This window comes from Mesoplodon bidens, assembly GCF_964165515.1.
Source record: "Mesoplodon bidens genome assembly, chromosome: 5".
Taxonomy (NCBI): domain Eukaryota; kingdom Metazoa; phylum Chordata; class Mammalia; order Artiodactyla; family Ziphiidae; genus Mesoplodon; species Mesoplodon bidens.
In genome coordinates this window covers 67030889-67058269 of record NC_138161.1, presented here as the reverse complement: position 1 = coordinate 67058269, position 27381 = coordinate 67030889, and the positions used below count along the sequence as shown (strand labels likewise).

At 39.0% G+C, this 27381-nt stretch overlaps 1 protein-coding gene across 1 annotated transcript; it reads left to right on the top strand.

Moving 5' to 3' along the window:
• Positions 1-3833: 3833 nt before the first annotated feature.
• LRRC58 (leucine rich repeat containing 58) lies at positions 3834-26512 on the top strand. The gene is made up of 4 exons (XM_081235248.1): positions 3834-4416; positions 15225-15353; positions 16948-17225; positions 20520-26512. The coding sequence occupies exons 1-4, from the start codon at positions 3917-3919 to the stop codon at positions 20726-20728; spliced, it is 1116 nt and encodes a 371-aa protein (XP_081091374.1). The 5' UTR covers positions 3834-3916; the 3' UTR covers positions 20729-26512.
• Positions 26513-27381: the final 869 nt, after the last annotated feature.

Below are 27381 nucleotides of genomic sequence, written 5' to 3'. Positions count from 1 at the left end.
TGGGATAGGGAGGATGGGACGGAGACGCAAGAGAGAGGAGATATGGGGATATATGTATATGTATAGCTGATTCACTTTGTTATATAGCAGAAACTAACACACCATTGTAAAGCAATTATACTCCAATAAAGATGTTAAAAATAAATAAATAAAAGATGCATAGCTACTCAAATTCCCAAAACAATCACCAAGGAAAACACCTCAACTGGTGTGAGAAAACCCCTACATGAAGTGAATTCAATGGAAGTAGTCATGAGGATACTTGAGGAAGTAGTCATGAAAGACACCCAGATCCAAAAATGTCATGTCATTATTTGAATCTTCAAAATAAAGAGAGCCCATACTTCAGTAAAGACTCATTTGGGGAAAGGTATTGAGGAAAGCTTAATCTACCAATTAATATTGATCTATCAATTCTATAGCAAGAATACACTGAGGCAGAGGAAGGAACCTGCCAATAACCAAACTGTAGACCTTAAATTACAAAACTGTCTGCAGATTCACTCTAGGCTCCTGTAAACATAGAGGTGGACTCCTCCTCATGATGGATTGAAAGATTACAGCTCCCTCTGCCTTCAATGCTGCCTGGAACAGAGAGTAACTGTTGTTTGATATTTGGACTACAGCTGTTAGGAAGATGGCAGAACTTTAAACCATCCCAGGCCAGACTGGATAAGCCACTCTGAGAGTGACTCAGCAATGGAAATAATCCAAAACCCTGCATGCCAGGCTAAGCAATTGACCTTCATCTGATAATGAAGAGACATGGGGTTAGGAGAGGTAGGAGAAAGCTTGAAATAATAAAAGCAGTGCTTCATCAGAGGTAGCTGGAATGGAGGTAGGAGTCCAGTTTAGGAGGGATGAGGTCTTGATATAACTTGAAGATAGGGTAATAGGCATAAATCTTGGATGTCAAGACCAAGGGAAAGGAGAGTTCACACCAACCTCTCAAATTCTAATCCCCCAAACATTGCCTGGCCCAGAACAGAAAACCACGGTTTATGCAGTAAGTTGTGCCATCATAGTAAAGATTGTTCTCAACCTTGTTAATCTTTACCCTGATCATGATCTAAAAAGGGGGAGAGGGTAATAGTTATAACAATAACTTCTATTACTATTATTGCTAATAATAATTGTCAATACTTATGGATTATTTACTTCATGCTACATACATACTAAGCTAAACTCTTTAGATTTAACCCATATAATGACCCCACAAAACAGACAATAATCAGATAATGAGATCAAGGCTTAAAGAGATTAAGTAACAAGATCAAGATTAAATAAGAGAAATTTGATTTCTAGAGGTGGGATTTGAAACCTATATCTGATAAAAGCCAAAGCCCACACTTTATATACTTAGTGCACTGCCTCCTGGCTAGTATGGTTTATGAAAGGATTCTTCACTCAGCTTATTCTTGTTTCTTCTGCAGTCAATTGGGCAACAGTGGCCATCCTAGTCAGGTATACCAAAGCCTATTCATGCATTTATTTCCTTCACTTACTATTTACTGAGTGCCTACTATGCCTCAGGGGCGGTGCCAAGGTAAATAGACATAGTTCCTGCCCTCAGGAAACCTGGACAGGGTGGCTGAAGGAGGACCTGCTCTTCATTTGGTCTCCCTTTTTTTTCATTAACACTCTAGTCCGGAGACTTACCCTGAAACAGTCAATTTGACCCAAAAGTGACTCAATGGTGAAGTTTTGATAAGTGTGCAAGTATGCCATGTTTATTCCCAACTCCCTGTTATCCATCTCCCTTTCCCTAGATAACTCATTATGTCTCCTTTTCCCTTTACACTTTCTGGTGCCCCAACTGCATCCATCACTGTGAAGGTTCACAAGCCACCAAAGCTCCTTCACTTCCCAGGGAGTTTTCAAAACTCTCCAAGCTCACTGGACAGTTTCAAGGCCCACTGTAGTGTTGAGGGATGCTGCTTTATTTAGACCCACCTGGCTTCAACAAAGAGATGCACCCATGGTAGCTGAGATAGAGAGGGTTCTTATAATGAGCAATGGTGGGGGGGAGGAATTCTCCCATCACTCTCAACGTATCTCCAAAACTTTCTACCGGGTACCTTCATTCTCTAATACTGAGACTATTTCTATCTCTTCCCCCTTAATTTCACCAATTTGTGACCTTAACTCTATTTCTGAATCATATTTGAATTATGTTTTCTCATTTTACATTACATTCCCGTCAGTTTATTTTTATCACAGACATACACATTTTTAAAAGCATAAAACTGTATTACTTTACACATTTGCAATTTTCACATATTAGGTTCCTGGCAGAATGTAATCTTGATCCAAAATAAGTAAGGTCTCGGGCTTCCCTGGTGGCGCAGTGGTTGAGAGTCCGCCTGCTGGTGCAGGGAACGCGGGTTCGTGCCCCGATCCGGGAGGATGCCACATGCCGCGGAGCGGCTGGGCCCGTGAGCCATGGCCGCTGAGCCTGCGCGTCCGGAGCCTGTGCTCCGCAGCGGGAGAGGCCGCAACAGTGAGAGGCCCGCGTACCGAAAAAAAAAACCAAAACAAAGCAAAATAAGTAAGGTCTCATTTTTAAAAGGGCCCTTTCAAAACAGGCTTCAAATTCAGGACACTCCAGCGGTTTTAAAAACATTCCATCCCTGGTTTAAACTCACAATGTGTAACCTCCCACAGCTATAACTCAATCAGAAATTAGGTAAAGTTTGGCGGGGGGCGGGGGGGTAAGAAGCATAAGTTTCTCACACTAACTGGAAAGAAAAAAGTTACTTTATCCTCCTTTTTAGGAAGAAAGCAATTTAATGGCATCGGTTATACAAAATCTTTTAACGTTTTTGTGCATGACTTTGTAAAAAATACGCTGAATATTTTCATTTCTATTAATGACTTTTCAAAATTATAAAAAGTAATTTCAGAAAAGACTGAATTTAGGGCAAGGCAGAAAATATGTTAATTAGAAGTACTGAGTTAAAGCCAGAGTGTGGATTTTCCCAGTTAAATTGTAGTTTTAACCTGAACTAAAATCTCAATGCTTTCTGCGTTCTTAAACTGATCAATTAATCTGAGCTATCTCAAATTAACGAAAACTTCTCCATGGCTCCCAAATTCATTTCTAGCCACTAAAACTTAAACCAAAAAACCACAGAAGTGCTTCTACAGCTAAAATGGCGAAACGTCCTTATCTGACACACTCCTTTTAAAACGCTTTTTTTAAAAAAATGCTGTAGGACAAGCAGGGCAACGATTATCCATATTTTATGGATGGAGAAAGTGAAATCAAATCCCATATCAGAGGAAACAAGGCTATTTAACAGCTGAAGCCGAGGTAAGATCCAAGAGTTCTGATTTCTAGTCCAGCTGCCTTCGCACTTCAAAGTCGGCTTAGTTAATCCCGGGATTTGAAATTCCTGGGGCTTGCTGTCATGGGGCTGAATCACCACTAAATTCCTGTGTTCTTGCTTAATCCCGCAGACCAGGGGCCCCACTCCTAAACTGGAAACCAAGAGGGCGGGGCACCGTGACGCGCGAATCCTCAAAGCCAAATAACAAGACTGTCCTCGGGCTGTTTACGGAGGCGGTCCTGGACTCCGGGGACAGGTCACCAGACTCCAGGGACCATAAACAGCGGCTGCCCAAACCCAGCCGCGTTCAGAGGGTAACTGGGGGCCGCCGGGTCTCCGCCCCCGCCGGCACGCCCGGTCCGCGCCGCGGGCCGCGTGACGCGGAGCCCGGCCCCCGAGCGGCGCAGCCCGGCCCCCGAGCGGCGCGCGCACCCCGCCGCCTCGCGTCCCGAGACTCAGCGGGGGCGCGCGGGCTTGGCGCGCGCCCGCCCACCCGCGCCACTTCCGACGCAGCGCTTGGTTCAGGTTCCGGGGCGCCGCGGAGCTCCCGGCCTGTGGGTCGCGCGCGGCGCTCTGCGGCGGCCGGGATGGAGGAGGCCGGAGCGGTGGTGGCCACGGCCGGGGAGGCCGAACTGAACTTGTCCCGCCTCAGCGTGTCCCCCGAGACCCTGGAGTCGGAGCTGGAGGCGCGGGGCGAGGAGCGGCGCGGCGCGCGGGAGGCGCTGCTGCGGCTGCTGCTGCCTCACAACCGTCTGGTGTCGTTGCCGCGGGCGCTGGGCAGCGGCTTTCCGCACCTCCAGCTGTTGGACGTGAGCGGCAACGCGTTGACCGCGTTGGGGCCGGAGCTACTGGCGCTGCGCGGCCTGCGCACGCTGCTGGCCAAGAACAACCGGCTCGGCGGGCCCGGCGCGCTGCCCAAGGGCCTGGCCCAGTCGCCGCTCTGCCGCAGCCTCCAGGTGCTCAACCTTAGCGGGAACTGCTTCCAAGAGGTTCCAGCCTCGCTGCTGGACCTGCGCGCACTGCAGACCCTCAGCCTCGGCGGCAACCAGCTTCAAAACATCCCAGCCGAGATCGAGAACTTGAGGAGGTGAGCGGGTGTCTGCCTGAGAGTAGGGAGGCCCGGGGCGGTGTCCGGGAGCCCCGGGGCCCCGCGCCTGGTCTTGGGGCGTCGTTCGGTTGTCACGTACCTGTCTTAGTCTAGGCTCTTCTTCAACTCTTTGGCTGTGAGTATTGCCCTGCCAACTCAGTGAGTTGTAGTGAAGATCTAATAAGATCGTGGTCGTGACAGCATTTGGTTTGTTGTGTTTGCCCTGTGCAGATCTTCGAGGCAGTTTTCCTGTCGTCTTCTGGGGTCTGGGGGAGTGATCCAAAAAGAGTACATACTCAAACAAATGTAAATCTGAGGTTGCTCCTTGCAACGTTGCTCCGAAGGTTCCTTCCTTGCTCCGAAGTCTTGGGTGGTTTTCCATGCCTGTAGATCAAATTTATGTCTTGTAGCCTGACAGACAAGGTACTCCGATCTGATCCTTGCTTTGCACTACATTTCCTGCTCCATCTTCTCTGTAGCGATACCAGCAAAACTATTTGTGGAATTCACTGAGCTGTGCACTTTACCAGCACCTTGTAGGCACTGACTAAATATGTGTTGAATGGATACAATACCTCTGTGTTGCTGTTCCCTTTGTCTGGAATGTTGCTTGCATCTGGCAAACTCGTGTTGATCCTTCAAAACCTGTTTTGAGGGTCATTTCTTTGTTTCCTTTCTTTACTGCTTCTTGGACAACAGTTAATTATTGCCTAAACTGTACTTCTTCTGTACCTCATTCACCCTGCCATTGCACTTATTGATTATAATTCCTTGCCTACAGATCTGCCTCATCTACTAGATTGTTCGGTAAATATATGTTGAATTAAATGGAAGAAGGAAGCAGAGAAGCAGGGTAACAAAAGTCCCCTAAAGGTGCCCTGCAGGGGAATGAGAAATAAAGTAAGAGCAAGTGTATTGTCCAAAGTGAAAAAAAAGAATCTTCCATCTGTAAAATATTTTCACATCCTTTATTGAATTTTCTGAGATAACAGAATATTAGAGCTGAAAGGGACCTCAGAGTTAAGTGTAGTGAAAAGAACAGTGACCTGAGAATAAGAGCAAAGGAAACCATAAACAAGGTGAAAAGACAACCTTCAGAATGGGAGAAAATATTTGCAAATGAAGCAACTGACAAAGGATTAATCTCCAAAATTTACAAGCAGCTTATGCAGCTCAATATCAAAAAAAACAACTCAATCCAACAATGGGCAGAAGACCTTAATAGACATTTCTCCAAAGAAGATATGCAGATTGCCAATAAACACATGAAAGAATGCTCAGCATCATTAATCATTAGAGAAATGCAGATCAAAACTACAATGAGATATCATCTCACACCAGTCAGAATGGCCATCATCAAAAAATCTACAAACAATAAATGCTGGAGAGGGTGTGGAGAAAAGGGAACCCTCTGGCACTGTTGGTGGGAATGTAAATTGATACAGCCACTATGGAGAACAGTATGGAGGTTCCTTAAAAAACTAAAAATAGAACTACCATACGACCCAGCAATCCCACTACTGGGCATATACCCTGAGAAAACCATAATTCAAAAAGAGTCATGTACCAAAATGTTCATTGCAGCTCTATTTACAATAGCCAGGAGATGGAAGCAACCTAAGTGTCCATCAGCATATGAATGGATAAAGAAGATGTGGTACATATATACAATGGAATATTACTCAGCCATAAAAAGAAACGAAACTGAGTTATTTGTAATGAGGTGGATGGACCTAGAGTCTGTCATACAGAGTGAAGTAAGTCAGAAAGAGAAAAACAAATACTGTATGCTAACACATATAGATGGAATCAAAAAAAAAAAGATCTTGAAGAACCTAGGGGCAAGACGGGAATAAAGACACAGACCTACTAGAGAATGGACTTGAGGATATGGGGAGGGGGAAGGGTAAGCTGTGACAAAGTGAGAGAGCGGCATGGACATATATACACTACCAAACGTAAAATAGATAGCAAGTGGGAAGCAGCCGCATAGCACAGGGAGATCAGCTCGGTGCTTTGTGACCACCTAGAGGGGTGGGATAGGGAGGGTGGGAGGAAGGGAGACGCAAGAGGGAAGAGATATGGGAACATATGTATATGTATAACTGATTCACTTTGTTATAAAGCAGAAACTAACACACCACTGTAAAACAATTATACTCCAATAAAAATGTTAAAAAAAGTAATGAGCCTAAATCTATGCTTGACATGTAATAAGCACTAAATAAATGTTTATTATTGTTAAAAAAAAAAAAAAGAACTCTTGGTGTCCCAGCCTTATGCAAGTCACTTTAACATATCCTTACTACAGCTTCCTAATCAGCTAAATGAGGCATTTGGACAAGATGTCCCTTTGTTTACTCACCAACAGATTTTTATTGAGTACCTACCCAGTGTCAGGCACTGTCCTAGGTGCTGGGGATACAGTGGTGAACGGGATCCTGCCCTCATGGAGCATTCTAACAGAGGAGACATTAAACACCTGTTAACTTCATTATTTAATTACAGTTGTTGTAAGTTCTGTGAAGAAGTACAGAGTACCTTGAAACGAAGTAACTTAGTTTGGTCTTTGAGCAAGTAACATTTGAATTGAGCCTTTAAAAGAAGAGTAAGAATTAACCAGGAGAGGGTGGGATGGGATCAGTCCAGACTGAAGGAACAGCACGCATGAAAACCCAGAGACAAGAAAGACTGAAGGCCAAAATTTTGAAAGGAGGACGTTGTACTAGAGCATAGTGAGGAAGTGACCAAGAGGGAAAGTGGCAAATATAAATTTGGACCAGATCCCAGGCCATGTCATATCTTGAAGGCCATGGTAAAGCTTGAATTTTATTCTAAGTACACATGGAAGAGTTTTCAAAAAGCACATCTGTCTTGTTGCTGTGCAAGAATGGAAGGGGTAGCAGGTGGAGAGATGAGAAGACATTTTGAAGGCTGGATGGAAGGAGGCTATTCTAGTAGAATGAGAGATGATGGTAGCTTATACCAGGGTGATGCTGGGAGAGATAGTAAGAAATATTGATAGAAGGGTTGGAGAGAGATTTAGATGTAAAATTGTCAAGCCTTAGTTCCTTCTAATATTGATGTTAATTCCAACATTCTCATTTGAATTTTTTTAATATACTAAGAAAAACTTAGAGCAAATATTACCATCACATGGGGAGAAAGGTAGGGAAAAATCCCATTTGTTGAATCCTTACAATGCAGTAGGCCCTGTGGTAGGTCCTCTAAATATGCTTTTTAATTTTCACAATGACTCTGTGACATGAGAAGAAAAAACTGAGGCCCTGAGAAGTAAAGTCTTAAGATCACAAAGCCAGTGAGTGGTAGAACTGGATTTGACCTTTGGATCAAACTGGATCTCTGACATCAAACCCGTGAATTTTCCACAGTGACAGAGTAAGGGCTAGAACCTAATTCTTCTGACTGCTGTTCTGTTGAATATGTGATCAGGAGGATTGGCTAAAGCCATTTTCCTGATTGACCTGATTTTCTGGGCTGTTTACTGTGGATTTTGGTCATTGTACCTTTGTCTCCAATTGTATGTAGACTCTTTTATGTCACTGTTTTCATTCTTCAGTTGTCTGCTCTATTTCTCTTTCCTGGTAAGAATCAGTAAAGGTTTAGGTTATATGCTCCAAATATAAACTCTAGTTGAATGTAGGCTGAAAGGGTCATGTAGAAATATACTCTTAGAAGTAGAGACAGCCTAGGCAATTGGCCTGAGTCACCCCCTTCTTTTTACAGATGAAGAAACTGAGATTTAGTATCAGTGACTTGCTTGAGGCCAGATAGCGACAGGGAGATTCACGTGCTTCAACCCTCAAAGGCTGCTTACTACTTACTACTAAAATAATACATTAAAGCTTCAAAAATGTAGAGGTAGAGGTTCAGTTACCCAAACCCTAAGGTACCTGCCCAAGAACACCATCTTCTCTTAGAATACAAGTGGACTCCCTAGACCTCATTGGTAACACTGATGTGTATTGTTTACTATGCCATGTTGCTTTTAAAACCAAGTGAGGTGTTTCTGGGCATTTGGAATCTATCTACCCTCTTTAACGGCAGTTTAAAAAATAATGCAGAGTATATAATCCATATAGAGGTCCCCTTTCTCCCCACCCTCCATCCTTCCAGGAGGGAATAACAAATAAATACTCCTAGCTTAATTGGTGTATTTGATCCTCCAGATTTAGCAGGGTATTTTCATGTACATTTTCTGTATTCTGTTGATCCTTTTCCCTGGTGATAAAATTTTTGAAAAGTGGTTTTTGAAAGATGATTTTAAAGTATAACAAATAAATAGATGGTGAAAATCTTATTTTTATGATTAACTTCATTCCCCTGGAGTAAATTAGGCTCAGTGTGAATCATGAGGTTGTGGGTGTAGATTCTTTACATCAAAATATGAGGTTGTTCAACAAGTAGGTATAATAACTGGCTAGTAGATGGACAAACTTGGTTTTGTTCTTACGGTGTTGGAAAAGTAGGTGTAATTCATATTTTGACCTGTTTCTTTTTCTGAACTCTTAACTTTTATTCCTCTCAACTAGCTCAGACATTAACTGAGGAAGAGCTTAATAACTTATCACCCAACAGGTAATAGACTTTGTTAAAGAAAACAAAAGCTTCAGGCTTCTTTGGCATCCAGGATGCTAGACATTGGGAGAGTAGGTTTGAGCACAAGTGAGTTTCTTTGGTTCCATTCCCCACAATCTTTTCTTCTCAAGTAAGAAAAGATTTCCTTCCTTTTTCTGTTCATGACGCCTCTTTCACTGTCTGCCTGATGTGGTTTTAGAAATTAAAGATATGAGAATTGTGATGGAAATAAAAGCTAAATATTAGTGTCCTGGACTGTTTTGAGGCTAGTGTGCAATAGGTTGATAGCTTACAAAAGAGACGACTCAGCCGGATGATAAATAGAATGCAGCAGTAAAGTTTAAAAACTCTTTTCCCCATTTAGAGTCACATATTGCGTTTTTCTCTGGCTCTGAATTCTTCCTTCTGACTTCTTTCAATGCCTTAGTCTGGGGCAAGAACCAAGAGATGATCCCTCCATTTGTGCTTCTACTTTTGAATGTATAACAGACTTTAAAATCCTGTAGTGCGTATATTTGAAAATGATTTAGTATGGGGATGCTGTCTCAAGAAAACTACTTTCTTCATCCACAAATGTATGGTTCTTATCTTTCTGTGTTTCTCTTATTTTCTATTTTCTGCCTCTTTAGGTACAAACCTGTCTCACTTTAATTCCGTCTCCCTTTAACCAATCATAACATGGGACTAATGTATATTTTTGTTATATTTAATGTCATTTTTGTTTGGGTGGAGGAGCAAAACATTTCCTCCTTACACCTGTGGTTAAGTTGTTTGGCACTAAGTGGACCCTAGTGTATTTTTCCAGTGGGTCAGTGGCCCTTCCTATAGGAAAGGTACCCACTTCAGTATCCCTAAGGATTGGAGAGGTGAGATACTTTTCAGGAAACAAGTTGAAGGTTGATCTGTTAACCTTAAACAAAAAAGAAAGGAAGAATTCTTCTCTAAATTTTGTGAATGATTTTCATGTTTTTTGTAATTGTCAAACATCAAAAGAATAGAATTGTTTCACGGCTGATTAACAGAGGTGCAATTTTGACAAACACAAGAACTTTTAAACACTACAGTCTTGCTTTAAATTCAACAATAGTTTCATTTCTCCTTATAGAAAAGCATGTTTGGAAACAGTAGAGTGTGTTTTAGAAATTTAATTCCCACAAATCACTGAAAGGCTTTAAGTCCAAGAACTTTGGAAATTATTTGAGTTTCAAAGTGGCACATAAGCCTGAAAATGTAAATTTAATATGCTGGTTGTATACTCTGATTAATGATACCCATCAGCTGCAAAAGAGATTTATATGGTTTTGAAGTCATGAACTTGGTTATATTTTAGAACATCAGATCTTTCTCTGCCAAAGTCACAGTAACAACTAAGGTTTGGCATCCTTTCTGTCTGTTTACCTCCCCACCAACTCCAAAACACTGAGAGAAGACATTGAGTAGTGACTGACCACCAGACACTAGTTTCTCTTGGTTCCTGACTTAACCATATAGAAAGGGCAATATTTATATTTGCTCTCAGACTCACTCTTCCCTTTCATCACTTTCTTTTCTTTTCTCCTTCACTAGACTAAATTGCAAGTTGTTATGTAACTATTGAATCCTTTATAAAAGAACTTCCAAGTTTGCTAAAAATTTTTCCCAACTGTCTCATTAAAATTGTTCTTTTTCCAGAGAAGTTTCTGTTTTGGACTCCAAATATTCTTTTCTACTCTATTCTATTCTATTGTAGTAGCTCTCATCATTGAAAAATATAAATTTCTCAGTAACTGAGCAGTAACTTATACCATAATCTGTACGATCAAAAAATCCTGCCTAGGAACCTTTTTCACCAGTGTTTAAACACTTATATGTAGGGGAATTCAGTTTTGTATCCAGACCATTGATTTTTGCCACAAGGTAATCCTTAAAGGAGAAGAAAATAGCCTATCAGGGTTAAGTGTTCTGCTTACTTTTATTGAGCATTGTAAATCTAAAGAGAGAAATGCAGTCTTGAAAAGATTTACACAATAAGAATAGAAAGGAGAGTATCATTAATATATTTTTAGAATGACAAAACTTCAGATTCAAATTGGCTTTTTGAATCACCACACATCAAGGAAGGCTGAGATTATGAAATACAGATAAGAAAGTCAACAAATGGAAGAAATTGTATCTGAGAAAATATGTATAAAGGCCATCTGTAAAGGACTTCAAAATAAGTTTGTTTCCTAACTTCAGAGAGATAAAGGAGGGAACTTCATCAGTGAAACAAGAATAAGAAGTTTTAAAACTGACAACTATGAAAACCCCAATTGGAGTTTCTAGAAATAAAAATATATAATTAGGAACTCAGTGGGCTGAATGGTAGACTGGAGTCAGCTGATGCGTAGTGAATCAGTAAGCTAAAAGATCTTACTGTGGGCTTCCCTGGTGGTGCAGTGGTTGAGAGTCCGCCTGCCGATGCAGGGGACGCAGGTTCGTGCCCTGGTCCGGGAAGATCCCACATGCTGCAGAGCAGCTGGGCCCGTGAGCCATGGCCGCTGAGCCTGCGCATCCGGAGCCTGTGCTCCGCAACGGGAGAAGCCACAGCAGTGAGAGGCCCGCGTACTGCCAAAAAAAAAAAAAAAAAAAGATCTTACTGAGGCATTCTGGAATGCAGCACAAAAAAATAAAGAAATGGAACGTATGAAAGAAATGTTAAGAGAAATGGAAAATAGACCCTGAAGTTCAAAGTGCTGTTTGCTAGGAATTCCAGAAAGAGCATAGAGAGAATGTAGGAAAGGCAATGCCAGCTGAGAATTTCCCACGATTAAAGAAATAGAGCACTCTGAACTGGTATCTTGACACATCATAATAAAACCGTAGAACAAGAAGGAGAAAGAAAAAAGACCCTAAAAACTCCTAATAAGAAAAAAAGCAGATTACCTACAAAGGACTATGGGCTATAATAAGATAGTAGAACAGTATCTTCCTCCTGGTAAGGAAAAGTAACTGTCAACCTAGAATTTTATGCCCAGCCAAGCTATTATTCAGGTGTGAAGGGAAAAAATAAGAACATCAGAGACAAAGGACTCAAAGATTAACAACTGTGAGTCCTTACTGAAAGAACTTCCACAAGATGTACTCCAAGAAAAATGAACTTTAAAAGAAATAACAAGTGCCCAAAACAGTGGTGAACAGAGAAATTGGTAAAACATATTGATGACTGAGTAATTATTGATTGGGAATAAATAAATTTCAATTTATTTTCAAATCAAGGTAGAACTAATCCTAGATGATATGAAGATGACAGAGAAGTGAGCATGGTTGTGTATTTGGGAGTGAGAGGGAGAGCAAAGGAAATTGAAGGGGTAACTACTAGCCAAATAGATGTAGCATGTGCAGTTCAAAATAATGGAGTGGGACAAAAGGAAACTTGATGAATACAACAGAAGGCAGACAGAAGAGAAAATGATATTGAGATACACCATGGTAAAGAAAACACAAGTGCAAATATATCAACAATCAGGTTGTGCACTGCTTACAAGAGTTACAATTAAAATAGAAATACCCCAATATATTTAAGGTGTAGAAAAAGATGTACAAAGCAAATCTCTATCATTTCATATCTGGACTCAACTGCCTTAGGCTCCAGTCTGGTCTTCCTGTTTCCACTTCTCCCATTGCACTCGCCTGTCCCTGCCACTTCTCCTGCTGTTTTCCAAACAATAACCGAAGTGATCCTTCTAAAGTGTAAGTCAAGTTACACAACTGGCCTTTGTTCAGACCCCTTCTACCTAGGATAAATTCAGAATCCTTGCTAAGACCTGAAGGGCCCTCTGTGATCTGGCTTTCCCAGGCTACCTTTCTGACTTCTCTGACCACCACTCTCCCCACCTCTGTCACCCTGATGTACCCACACTGGCTGTGTTGCTCTTTCACCGCACACCAAGCTTTTTTCCACTGCAGGGATTTGTACTCGGTCATTCCATTCAGATCTCTGTTCAAGTGTCATCTCCTAAGAGAAACCTTTTCTGACCACCCTATCTACAGTATCACTTCCATCAACATCTGATTACCTCTCTTTTCCTTTGTAGCGCTTAAAGCTATCTGGCATAATATATATACATCCATTGATTTACTGTCTCTCTCACTAAAATGTAGGCTTCTTAAGGTCAAGAACTTGGTCTTATTTACATTATATTCCCTGGAATAGTGCCTGGCACATGGTCGGTGCCTAGTTCATATTTATTGACTATATGATATATAGTAATGTTATTCAATTTTAAAGAAGAGGAAACTGGGGCATAATGAGATTTAGTAACGGGCCCAAGTTCTCATACTGGTAAATGGTGGAACTAGGATTAAATAAATACTAACAAAAACAGGTGGGCAGTATTGATAATCAGAGGCAATAGATTTTACGGCAAAATGGATTAGAAGGAAGAATGAGAAATGCTTCATGTGAATAAGGAACGATGCAACAAGAAGTTTTAACCATCATGAACCTGAATGTATCTTCAATATAGCTTCCATATTTTGAGGAGAAAGAGAGCAAAAATTGACAGAACTATAAAGGGAAAACCATGGTTCTGGTAGGAAACTAACCACCAGAGTAAGAAGGTGAAATAATGAGATGCTATAAAAAATTTGAATTGCACAGCTAACAAGCTCAATCCTAATAACTGCACATTCTTTTTACACATATAAAATGTGAACAAAAATAGACCATGCTCTAGACCACAGAGGAACAAGGTTATGCAGAACATATGTTTAACAACAACAAAGCTCTCAACAAACTAAGAGAAAGCCATATAACCCATGAGAAAAATGGGTAAAGGAAAGAAACGCAATTCTCTAAAGATGTACAAATGGTCAAAACATAAAAAGATGCTAAACGTCACTAATAATTAGAGATTACTAGTACAGAATGGTATCATTTTTCACACCAGCTAAATAGTAAAAAGTAGAATAATAACGTTAAAGCAGGTGATGATATTAAGTGTTGGCAGGGCTGTAGGGTAAAGAGTGCTCTTAAATGCTAATTGTGGATTGTAATTGTAATAACTCTGCAGGGTAATTTGGCTTTTTCTTTTAACATTACAGCTTGTACCCTAAAATCTGCCACTTCTCAGGCCCTTCCCCTGGAACTCTGATTTACTGGATCTGAGCAGGGCCTAGATTTTGTAGCTTTAAAAGTATCCCAGTTAATTCTTATCCTGGAAGTTTGGGTAACAGTTTAGTAGGCTGTTTTTCCCTACATTTAAAGGTGTTTTAAAAGAATGATAATGTCTACTGAGCAGATTTAACAGGAAGACAAAAGTAACATAGTTATGGAAAAGATCTGTATGTATACATTTCATTGATATTTATATAGTAAGAACTGATTCTGCCACCCCCCCACCACCTGAAAAAATCTTTTGGAGAGAGCCTTTCTACAGTCATCACCACAAAGGGTAGCAGTACATTTTGGTGCAATATATGCTATGTCTAAAATGTTGTTAACTTATTATTAGAAAACAGGATAATTATCTAGAACTTTAATTTCATAATAGTGGTCAGTTTTACATAATTTATTTAGTTAGCCTCTGAAGACTGCATTTGCCATAATAAGAGCAAAGAAGAAACATAGACTTCAGCTGTGTTTTTCCACTCTTCAAAAAAAAGCTAGTGGTTTTCCCCTTTCCATTGCCTAGTAATGCATTGAATCCAAACCCACCAGCGCGAATACAGGGCTCCTGTAATTTGGCTGTATCTCTGGGTTCCTCAACATGAATTCTCTTCTTATGTGTTAAAAGGTATACTTATTATCCCATAAAAACCCTTCCGACCTGAAGGTCCTCTTTCCTCCTACCCTAAATGGGCTAAATTCATAGTCCAGCTGAAGTCACAACACTTTTGGGAGCCTTTCCAATCAGAACTAATGTCTTTTTTTAAATTTCTCTACTTTTTAAACTCCTATATCATTTATGGATTGTTTTGCTTATTTTGGTATTTTAATCATGTTATGCTTATTTGGGACCTTGTTTTGCATTTAATTATAATATTGTCTAACATTGGTGTATCTTGTCTGCTTACCTATAATATAAGCTCCCTGAAGATTGCATTATTCCTCCAGAGACTGTATAGCACATAGAAAGCCTGAGTAAAACATTTGCTGAATGAATAAACGATATGTGTTCATTGTAATAAAAGATAATGGGGTACTTGTTCAAATTTTGGTGTTTTTGTTTTTTCATTTATTTTTGCAGTTTAGAGTGTTTATATCTTGGAGGAAACTTCATCAAAGAAATCCCGCCAGAATTAGGAAATTTGCCTTCTCTAAATTACTTGGTATTATGTGACAACAAAATCCAAAGTGTGCCTCCTCAGCTTTCACAGTGAGTATTTTCAGGCAGTTTATGTACACACAGAGATACATGCTTAGGAATTATCATCCTGCATTAACCCACATGATTTGTATGTGGAAAAGAATTAAGTGTTCTCAAAGTAAATGATACATGAGAATGAAAGTTCTGAGGTGTGTTATGAATTGGGTGGCTTATTTTTAATTTTATTTTGAAATGCTCTGATATATTCCTCAAAATCGTTGAGCCTCTTTTCTTTTTTTTATTTATTATCTTTTAAAAATTTTATTGATGTATAGTTGATTTACAATGTTGTATTAATTTCTACTGTACAGTAAAGTGATTCAGTTATACATACATTTTTTTCATATTCTATTCTGTTATGGTTTATCACAGAATATTGAATATAGCTCCCTGTGCTATGCAGTATGACTTTATTGCTTATCCATCCTATATATAATAGTTTGCATTTGCTAATCCCAAACTCCCAATCCTTCCCTCCCTTACCCCTCCTTCCCCTTGGCAACCAGAAGTCTGTTCTCTGTCTGTGAGTCTGTTTCTGTTTTGTAGATAGGTTCATTTGTGTCGTATTTTAGATTCCACATATAAGTGATATCATAATGGTGTTTATCTTTCTGTTTGTTTTACTTCACTTTGTATGATAATCTCCAGGTCCATCCATGTTGCTGCAAATGGCATTATTTCATTCTTTTATATGGCTGAGTAGTATTCCATTGTGTATATATACCACATCTTCTTTATCCAGTCATCTGTTGATGGACATTTAGGTTGTTTCCATGTCTTGGCTATTGCAAATAGTGCTGCTATGAACATAGGGGTGCATGTATCTTTTTGAATCATAGTTTTGTCTGAATATATGTTCAGGAGTGTGATGGTTGGATCATGTGGCAACTCTATTTTTAGTTTTTTGAGGAACCTCCATACTGTTTTCCATAGTTGAGCCTCTTTTCTGTAATCAAAAATAGAGTATTACTTTGGCATAGATTCCCCAAGGTTTTATGGGATTTTACTGATTTATATTTGATATGAAGCATTCCTATCCTAATGAGATAATGTGAAAGATCTTGATTCATGTTGCATTTGAAATCTTTCCTTTTTTAGGTATCTGAATGATAAAGCATGCCAAAAAAACCACCTTTAAATCTAGCATTTATATCAGCTAACACATCAGAATACTCTCTATTTTAAGCTCTCTAAGATTCCATGGGCAAAAGTCCTTCATGACGTATGCAAGTATGGGCTCTAATTTGGTTTCAGTACCTTTTTTTTTTTTTTTTTTTGGCGGTACGCGGGCCTCTCACTGCTGTGGCCTCTCCCGTTGCGGAGCACAGGCTCCGGACACGCAGGCTCAGTGGCCATGGCTCACGGGCCCGGCGGCTCCGCAGCATGTGGGATCTTCCCAGACCGGGGCACGAACCTGCGTCCCCTGCATCAGCAGGTGGACTCTCAACCACTGCGCCACCAGGGAAGCCCGCACCTTTTAATTTTACTTCCATTGACCTTAATCTTAATTGCTCATTCTTACGGGGAAATTGAGTCTTTCCCTTAACTTTCTGAGTAGTTTTCTTGGTTATGGCGGTTGATTTTTGTTTTGCATTCATTCTAGGTTGCATTCACTTCGTTCCCTCAGTCTTCACAATAACTTGCTGACATACCTGCCTCGAGAGATCCTCAACCTTATTCATTTGGAAGAATTGAGTTTGCGAGGAAATCCATTGGTTGTTCGTTTTGTTAGAGATTTAACCTATGATCCTCCAACTCTCCTGGAGTTAGCTGCACGGACCATTAAAATTCGAAATATTTCCTATACTCCCTATGATCTTCCTGGGAATCTTCTTAGATACTTGAGTTTAGCCAGCAATTGCCCAAACCCAAAGTGTGGAGGTAAGTTAATTCATTGTCCTTGTTTCCCATTCATTTAGTTACTTTTAAATTAATGATCTAAATGTTGTTTTAATTAGCTGTCTTCTTTCAGAGAAAGGCAGTTTGTTTGTTTGCCTTATTCTTTCACCCTTTTACCAGAAAGCAAGATATTTCACCCTCTCTGGATTCCTTCCTTCCTCCCTTCCTTCCTTCCTCCCTCCCTCCCTCCTTCCTTCCTTCCTTCCCTCCCTCCTTTTCTTCCTTCTTTCCTTATTTCTTCTTTTCATGGTACTTAAGGATTCATACACAGGGAAAATACCCAGAAAGTCTCATCTTTCTTGGAACTGTCATAGGATAAGGTAAATTGGTAACATGAGAGGAAACAGAAAGCATAAACAGTTCTGATTGCTTTAGAAGAGTCTCTAAAATGTTTGGCCACCTTTCATATTTATTTGAAGGACATTTTCTTAGACTCACCATCCTGAGTATCAGGTACCTTTATAGAGTACAATTCAAGGTGTACGAGAATAGGCTGAATGTGTGCCAGTTTCAGAATGTACCCTGGAATTTTATATTCTTTTAAATCCATGCTTCAAAATTTCTTGAGTTTAGAGCATTTAGAGAGAACTAAACAAATAATATAATGTAAGACAGTGTAAAATAGGAATCCAAAATACTGTTGGAAATCAAAGGAGGGAGAGAGCACATTTATTAGATCTGGAAAAGATGAGACAATTCTTGAAGTATGAATTGAATTTTGATATGGTTTGATTGAGGATAGAAAGCTTTTCAGATGGAGAGAGTAAAATTGGAGACAAAACAATATGGGGCAGAATGTTGGATGAGTAATAATTTGGCTCAAATGTACAGTTAAGGGAGTAATGAGAGAAGAGTAAAAGATACATTGAGGCCAGATTATGAAGGGCCTGAAGTGCCAGAGTGTGTGGAGGGGAGTTGGTGAGTGAATGATATCATTTTATTTTGGCTCCCTCATAAAAGACTACTTTTTTAAAAATCCAATTTAATGGGGGTACAGAAAGGTTTTTATTATTGTAGGATAATTGTAGCTACCAGGGAAATGCTGCATAAATATGATCAGAGGCAGCTGAAGTTTTCCCCAGATGTCCCGTCAGGCCTTGAAAACTGTTATAATGTTAAACAGAGAGAAAGTGATTTAAGTTTCTCAAAGAATATTAAAAGGTAAAAAAGATACTACTAGTTTAAAAAAGAAAAATGACACTACTCTGAGCCATTTCTGGCCACTTACTTTTAGAAGTAGAGACTGCCGTGCCAAGTTAGAAGTACTTAGATTTTCTCTGTGACTCTCCTTCTGAAGTTGGCTTTAACAGTGGCAAGAGACAACTCTCACACCAGACCTTCAGGCTTCATAGTCTGTATCTGATTTCTTGGAATCTATCCTTTTCTAGAAACAGACCTCTACAAGAAGTCTCTTTTCTCTCTTAAATGGTTTCTTAATGAGTTCTTTAGTATACTGCTGTGTTATTTGTCTTAGGAACAAAAATACTTTCTAAATTATTAGCTTAAAATTTTGAGATAATATCTGAAGTGAACCATTGACATTTTCCCCCTCAGATTCCCTAGTTACTGAACTCTAAGTTAAACAAAAGTAATTTTCTATTTTGTGAGATATTGCCTTTGTATAGTCTGAGATCTTACAGATGACAAGATAGTATTATATTATTTTAGCTCTTGGTAACTATAATTATTTTATTACTTCCATTTGTTTCAGAAAGCCAACTCTTTTGGGGGGATTTATTGTTAATGATTGATCAGTTTACTGAATCTACTTTTCTGAATTGTTCAAAGTAACATACCATGAATTTCCCTTTTTAAACTATGAGTTATACGTACTACAGGATCAAAAAATTAGAAAGTTAATGGAGAAGTAACAGAAAAATAAATAAATAGGAGAAAAATTGTTTCTCCTTTGCTTGGACCACATCTTTTTATTTTGGTCCCTTATGTGATATACAGATAGTTGGTGCCAGAGGAATCCTAGGTAGAGTATAAAGGTTGAGATTCTTCTCCAGAGAGGTGATGGGACGCAGGGTTCTAAGGGTTCCTGTTATACTGCAACCATTGTGACAGCCTTCATGGGTTAGAGATGTGTAATATCTAGTAGGAGGAGCAGCTAGAAGCCCACGAAACAGCAACCTCTGCTTTCCTGTCATCTCTAGCTGTATTTTTACTTAGCTGAAGGGCCACAGTTCAGGAGCACTAAATTAGGACTCAAAAGAGCTGAATACTAGTTTCAGTTTACTTAGCAATATATAATTGCATGAAAGTCAAGTGAGATCAGTAGTGAAACAGCTTTGAAGCTGTAGATTTAGACCCTGTGGAAATAGGATGGCATTTTGTTACTTTTAATTTTTCCTTCCCAATACATAAGGACAGGGGTACTAAAAGTCGTCTCCTTTCTGCAAATTTTGGGTATAACAACTAATTCTTTAAGATCATTATCAAAGGAGTTTTTTTTTTTTGCGGTACGTGGGCCTCTCACTGTTGTGGCCTCTCCTGTTGCGGAGCACAGGCTCCGGACGCGCAGGCTCAGCGGCCATGGCTCACGGGCCCAGCCGCTCCGTGGCATGTGGGATCTTCCCGGTCCGGGGCACGAACCTGTGTCCCCTGCATCGGCAGGCGGACTCTCAACCACTGCGCCACCAGGGAAGCCCTTGGTTTTTTTTTTTTTAGGTTTCTTGACTATAGGGTAGTACCAAGGAGGGGCTTGGGGGATGGAGAAAGGGCACTTTAGGTATCCTGTAATCTCCATCAACCACTGTCCACCAAGTCACCCAGAGAAAACAAGCTAAGTAAATAGTGTCCTCTTTTTTTTTTTTTTTTTTTTTGCGGTACGTGGGCCTCTCACTGTTGTGGCCTCTCCCGTTGCGGAGCACAGGCTCCGGATGCGCAGGCTCAGCGGCCATGGCTCACGGGCCCAGCCGCTCCACGGCATGTGGGACCTTCCCAGACTGGGGCACGAACCAGTGTCCTCTGCATCGGCAGGCGGACTCTCAACCACTGTGCCTGCCACCAGGGAAGCCCAATAGTGTCCTTTTAACGCCAGCTCCCTTTAAGATAAATCTCCTGGCCTTCTCTTTGTAGTCAAATTGCCATCCCGAAGACCTTCCAGTATTTCTATAAACAATTATGGGAGCAGCCACTACCTCTGCTTAAGATTCTCTAAAGAGAAGACTGTAAGGCATTTCTTCAGAATGCTGGAGATAGGGTTGAAAAAGAAAATGTGGGTCTTTGCTTTGTAATGATTACTTTGTCCTTATTCCTTCTTCTCTCCAGGAGTCTACTTTGATTGCTGCGTCAGACAAATTAAATTTGTGGACTTCTGTGGGAAATACCGTCTCCCCCTGATGCACTACCTGTGTTCACCAGAATGCTCTTCCCCCTGCAGCTCTGCCTCTCACAGCTCCACATCCCAGAGTGAATCTGACTCAGAAGATGAAGCCAGTGTGGCTGCACACAGAATGCAGAAAGTTCTTCTTGGTTGAAAAGGGAAGCAGGGCGGTATGAAACACTAAAAGACTGAGCAGAGGTGGTTAGAAAAGAGAATAGACTTGGAGGTTCACTAGAAACCGTACCTTCATCTTTTTTTTTTTTTTTCCCATACCTTCATCTTAAATGTCCGCGACGGAGTTGGAGATGGTGTAAAAGATTTTGTGTTTCTAGCCATTCAGCAGGAATGAGTCCAGTTCCATGTTTGGATTCTTTTAATATAATTCACTCTGAATGGCAGTTTCAGATTTAGCTGATTGTTTTCAGTTTTCACTCAAGTTTTGCATGAATCACACAGCAGAATGGAACATCCTAAAGAGCAATGCTATAATAAACCATGAGTGGTGTAACTTGTGACAGTTGATATGAAGATAGAAATGATCAAAGATGTAATTTTTACCAGAGTTGTCCTTGAGTTTAGGTTGAACACTATACCGTAACAGGATTAGCCCTCTATTCTTGTATTGCCCATATGTCTAGATTACAGAGTTATTCAGATAGGCTCACAGATGGTTACATAGGACCTAAACGTTTCTCAGCTACTGACTGGTAAAGTAAGGGATATAACTTTCATGTGGGGTTTTAAAACTCTTCACTTCTGCTCCTTTGTTCTGTGATTGTTGTTACCCTTGTATAATCCAGCAATGACTGTAATAGTGCCTTAATCATAACAAGGATTTAGAAATTTATTCAAGAAATGATACCAGAGCAGCCTATAACCTGACATACTATGCAGAACACTTATGCTTTAACAGAACTAGGTAAACAGCTGTATATCTGACATCTGAGCTCATAGCCACCTTAACTTCATTTTTTGTTTAAACAAATCACTTTTGTAATTAATGGGAGGCCACGATCTTGATCAGTCTGTTCATCATAAGGCAGAATAATAGTTTTGTTTTGTTTTGTTTTTTTGCGGTATGCGGGCCTCTCACTGTTGTGGCCTCTCCTGTTGCGGAGCACAGGCTCCGGACGCGCAGGCTCAGCGGCCATGGCTCACGGGCCCAGCCGCTCCGTGGCATGTGGGATCTTCCCGGTCCGGGGCACGAACCCGTGTCCCCTGCATCAGCAGGTGGACTCTCAACCACTGCGCCACCAGGGAAGCCCAGAATAATAGTTTTTAATGGAAAAATCTGTCAGATTTCTTTTAACAGAAGAGAGATGTAAGATAGGAAACTTCTTTATGTCTTGCATTAAAGGAGTGGGAAAACGATTTTAAAGGTTTTAGCAGTCCAGTATGACTCCTTTGCCTGTGTGTACTGAACTGTAACTTCCTCTAATTTTAAAGAAAAACTAGAGAAACATTACAAGTGAAATAAAATTGGGCACAGCAGTCATTGTGTTTTTACACAATAGAACAGTTTCCTAAACAAGTTTAACCATGGAGTACTTTTTGAAAATAATATATTGATAAAATATTTTAAATGTATTAAATATACCCTTAAAGTACAGCAGAAAAATGGTTTCACAAATTGCCAGTAGAAATGACAAATTTTTATTAAGTAGTATGCAGTAAAAATTGAGTAATAGTACAACTGTAAGTTGACATTGTAAAATAAAATACATAGCACACATCAGCAATCGTTAGCTAACTAATCTGTAATAACATAATGATTTGTTGGTAAATACTACCTGTAGAGTAATACAAAGGTCAGAAACACATTGGAACATCAGATGATCTCCCTTCTGATTTCTGGCATTCATGACTGGGGCACACCATTTCCTAAAAGCAAGTTGTATAATAATGATATGTACATATGTTAGGTTTTTGTCACGTATTTTTTATTTTAGAAGAAAATATACTTTAGGATTGTTTGTTTGTTTATTATATGTTAATTCATGAAACATCATGAGAGTTTCATGACTGCAGTTGTGAAACGCTGCTATAGAGTGAATCCCTTCACTCTGTTGTGATAAGATTCTTTTTTCCTTTTGATCCAGGAATTTTCTGACTATGTCTGTAGAAGTAATGTAGTATCTTTCTACTGCCTAGCAAAGTAGTACATGGGTGATTATATCATAAAATGGAAGTAATAAGAAGTCTTCGTTTACTTCTCCATTTGAACCACAGCAGGCTGCATATTACAAAATTATAAAAGATAAAAGATGATTTAGGCAGTGCCTAAATGGCAAGCCCAAAGTGTTTTGTAAGTAAGTGATTTAGGTAAGATACATAAAATATTTTCATAGAAAATAAATAATGTATTCATAGTTAAATACTCAAAATGATAGGACCAAATTTTCTGGCTTAAATTCCTCGGTTTACTTCCTAATTAATTACCAGTTTGATCTAAGTAACAGCTTGGGTAATCTTCTAAGAGTTAGTCTTTGTGAAATAAACAGGTAGGTATGTAAATAGATGCTTAACCTTGCCAGAAGATACACTGATTGATCTTTTACAGATGTAAATAGGTCCAACCAGAAACAGTTTCTAGTCTTTGCTGTGTAATATAGATATATACATTGTATACAGCAAAATGTCATTCAACAAAATGTTTGTTACACTTCTCTCTATGTACATTTGAAAATCTCTGATCAGTATGCAGCTCTCTTTGGTGACTTTTACTGAAATCTACATTTTAGCTGTTAGTTTTATCTTTTTTTTATCTTTGACCTAACCTTTAATAAGAGCTGCTAATAATTTCTAAGCTTTTCCTGAGCTGCTAATAATTTCTAAGCTTTCCTTTGTTTCTTTTCTCTACCTTCCCTGTTTTCATAGCTGGTGACTGTAGAAATTAACCAGAAGTGAGTTACAGCTCCAGAGTCATATAGCTGACTATGTATTTAAATTGAAAGTCTCTCTAGTTGCTGAGTCACTTGTTTGTGTGTAAGTTTTTGATACTGCTCTACTTGGACAATTTTAGTGACCAAAACTTCGGTGGATAAAACTACTTAACCAAAGCATAAATGTGTTTAGAATGGAATTCTTCAGTGCTAATATTTGGAATTGAAATGGATACATTGAACATTCTTAGTAATCTTTATTCCTAGAATCCAATTCTCTCAGTGTCACCAAACTGAGTCCGTGAAATGGTCCTAGGATTTTAGGAAATAGGAAGATTAGCTACTATAACGTTTTGCTTCCATGGTGCCAGGGATTGGCTGACCTGAGAACAAGCTAGTCAGGGTTCTCAGCATTCTCTGTATTTGTGTAGTAGAGGTAGATCTGAGGGTTACTGTTCATATTTTACTTCTAAATGCTTCCTGGGGGAGTCTCTTACTCTAAAATTCTTGATATTTGGAACTTTAAGTTAACAAATTTAAAAGTAAAGACTTGTATTATAAACTGTATCTCAAACTTGAGAAATTATTGTACTAATGTAAAGTTAAAAGCAGTCCACACCAGTGCAGGGTAATACTGCAGACCAGTTCTACCAAACATTGTAAATACCAATTTAAACAAAAGAAGACAAGGGAAAGGCTGATTGCTGGAGTGTTAAATGAAAGAAATCTTTAAAAACCACAAAAGGCAGGGAAAGAGAAGTCACCAGACACCCAAGGAGATCCCTGAGCCAAGAAAGTTGTTTAAAGTAATACTGAATTGTTTTGAAATTAAGTGGCCCACTAACTACCATCTGAAAGCCTGTTTATCACTAAATTTCTTCAGTTTCTGGTAGTGGGAGATTGTCCACATCCCTTCGTAATGAAGGGCCAGCAAATAATTGGATTTTCTTACACCCAACCTTGCTCTTTCCAAAGGGAGAAAGTAATACCTCATTAACCTGGAATTTGTAGTAGACCTTTGGTTAATGTTTACCTTTTCACTATGTAAAAGAGAAAAAATACTAAGCAAATGATTACTGCAAATTAAGTTTGATCTTATAAAGCATTTTAGCAGTAGCTATTTATAAAAAAAAGTTATTCTAAATAAGATCTTTTGTGGGCAGAACTTTTTATCAGTTATAATATGTATATATAATATATAAAATTAGTTAAGCTGCATTTATTTAGAAATACCTAATTTTTACCTAAATGACTCCCTTTCTTCTCATCCAAAGTAGAGATTTTATTATGACAGTATAACTATCACTCCCCATTTAGTCCAAAATAGTCAGTTTTGAAGTTGTGTTGAGCATTTAACAACAGTAAAGGCTGCTGTATAGGTTTTAGGCAACGTGACCTGGAATTCATAGTTCTGATTCCCACTGTACAGAAAAGAAGTATTTGACCTTCACTGTTCCTCTATTAAGCACTATACTCTATAATATTAATCTGACGAATTTAATAGCATCCAATTTTGTATTTTATAGTCATGATCTTTTTAAAGGTAGCAGTGCCTTCAGTTGTGCTTTGAAAGTATGTGCCTTAAATCTTCCTTGCTGGAGCCAAAGTTTGGGGAACTATGTCATTTAATTAGTTGTGTGTGACAGCCTCATGACGCTTTGCTTTGAGTTGAAGGAGAATTACTGTGATCCTGAAGGACTCCTTCCACTAAAACTAGACCTAATGTCTCTGAGTCTAGGGCTTTTGGAGAAGGAATCCCAGTCATACATACTCATAGAAGGATTAGAGTCCCTGAAATACAGTCAGTGAAAAAGTATATTCTCTTTCATATAAAGAAAATATATCTGCTACCACTAAGGGATGACAAGTTCCTAACGAATTCATATTAATAGCATCATATAAAGATATTATTGCCATGAAGCCTAGCATGTTTTGTGCTTTCTTTGTAATACCAGCTTAAAAAGGGGGTATGGTTTAATATTTTTGCATGTAAATATCCCCATTTTTATGTCTCTACTTGGTTCATATATGCTAAGAATTGATGTAGAAAATAACAGTTCACTAACAACAAACATGACACATTATTGAACACTCACAGGGTAATATTGATATGGGTGCTACTAGACTTTTACCTAGCACTTGCTTGTCAGTCTCAGTTTATCGAAAGGGACAGTATTCAATCTAGTTAATATTAAAATTTGTTAGTATAAAGAAGGTTATTTATATACCATTATACTAGAAAGCCATGGTTGGAGAGACTTATCTGCATTCAACAGAAGTTACTTTCTTCCTTTTGCTGTGAATAAATTGGGTAAAACTCTTCTATTTTCAATTCCAGTTATGGGAAGAAACTGGGGATAAGCTTGACATGACTATTGGTACTACAAAAGCATTACTAAATTGGTTAATTCTTCTGTGTACAACTGGAATTTTAAGAGAATCCTTTCACTAACTTAAATGGTTGACAATGATGTGTTACTGAGAAGGATTATTAACCTCAACAATCACTTTACAACAATTATGGAGCAAACTGTGTGCCTACAATTGGTGTCTGTTGCATTTCTGAGCCCACTTTGTATTCATGAGAGACAAAAATATAATGGGAGAAATATTTTAAATAACCAGTATTTTAACTTTTTATAAAGTTTGGGACTTTAAAGTATCAACAAAGGATATCAAAAATATATGTACTTTTACTTTAGTCAAATTATTTTTTATTACCTGATTTAATTTTCTGTATTTGCATTCTTGTGACTTAAGAATATCTATATCTGTAGGTATATACATATTTAAAACAATGGTAACAATGTAATTCAGCAGTTTGACTCAATTACATTTTATTTTTGGGACAAGATATAGTTTATTGCATCAGATTTATGTATTACCTTGTAATGGTAAATGCTCTAAAAAGAGTATTTAAGCTACTTCAATTCTATACCTCCTTTTTTTCCCCCAGGACACACAAAAGAATGTGATCTAATATTAACCCTCTGTGTGAATTTTGCCTTATCAAACATTGTGCCTTATTTTATTAAAAGTGTTTTGTTGGAATCTAATTCTGTATTCTGGAAAAGCAAAAGTATTTTAGTTTTAGTTGACAAGCATTTACTGAAAATATCTAAAATCCTTATGCTGTTGGTTTTTGCCTGATTACTTGCTATACCATTTCTCATCTATTCACTGAATTTTTTCAGTACATGAATAATACATTAAGTGTGTATTAGTATTTATACTCTCTGTGCTAGATGCAAAGGTTGAAAGATGAACTAGACCAGATCCTTTCTACCAGAGTTCCTTCTGCTTCCACAGTCTTAACAGACTTACGATGCATACTCTTAAAACAAAATTGGTGAGGTCATGTTGCTACTGAAGGTCAGTTACTTCTTGCATTTAGTCCAGAATCATACAATCTTGATGCAAAGTAGTATACTATTAACTGAGCACATTGATATTGCAGTACTTATTTAGCGCCATTATTGTGGTGACCCTAGAACACCTGACATATTTCTAGATTCCAGAATTTGGAAGAATATCATGGTTGGTTATGAGTTGAGGTAAACAGAGTGGGTAGGGAAGACACACTCTGCAAAACAGCCGATGTTTCAGAATTGCTGAAATGGAAAAAGCTCAGCACTTCCCTGGTTGGTATATAGGAAGTCCTCTTGGTGAAGATGGGCTCAGAAATTTGAGGGCACAAGAGAAGCATTGGGTGTAACTGATCTTTCCTGAGGATAAAACTGCTCCCTAACATGCCCTGTTGTGGATGTTCTCCTTAGAACAAGTGTTGGAAGAAACTTCTTCTTTAATGGCTTGTCTAACTCTGTAGATACTGCATGGGAAGCCAGAACATTTCAGGGGCTATGTAAGACTTGGATGTGTCCCATTCATAACATCAGTCATTGCCAGCTTCGTGAGCAGTTCCATC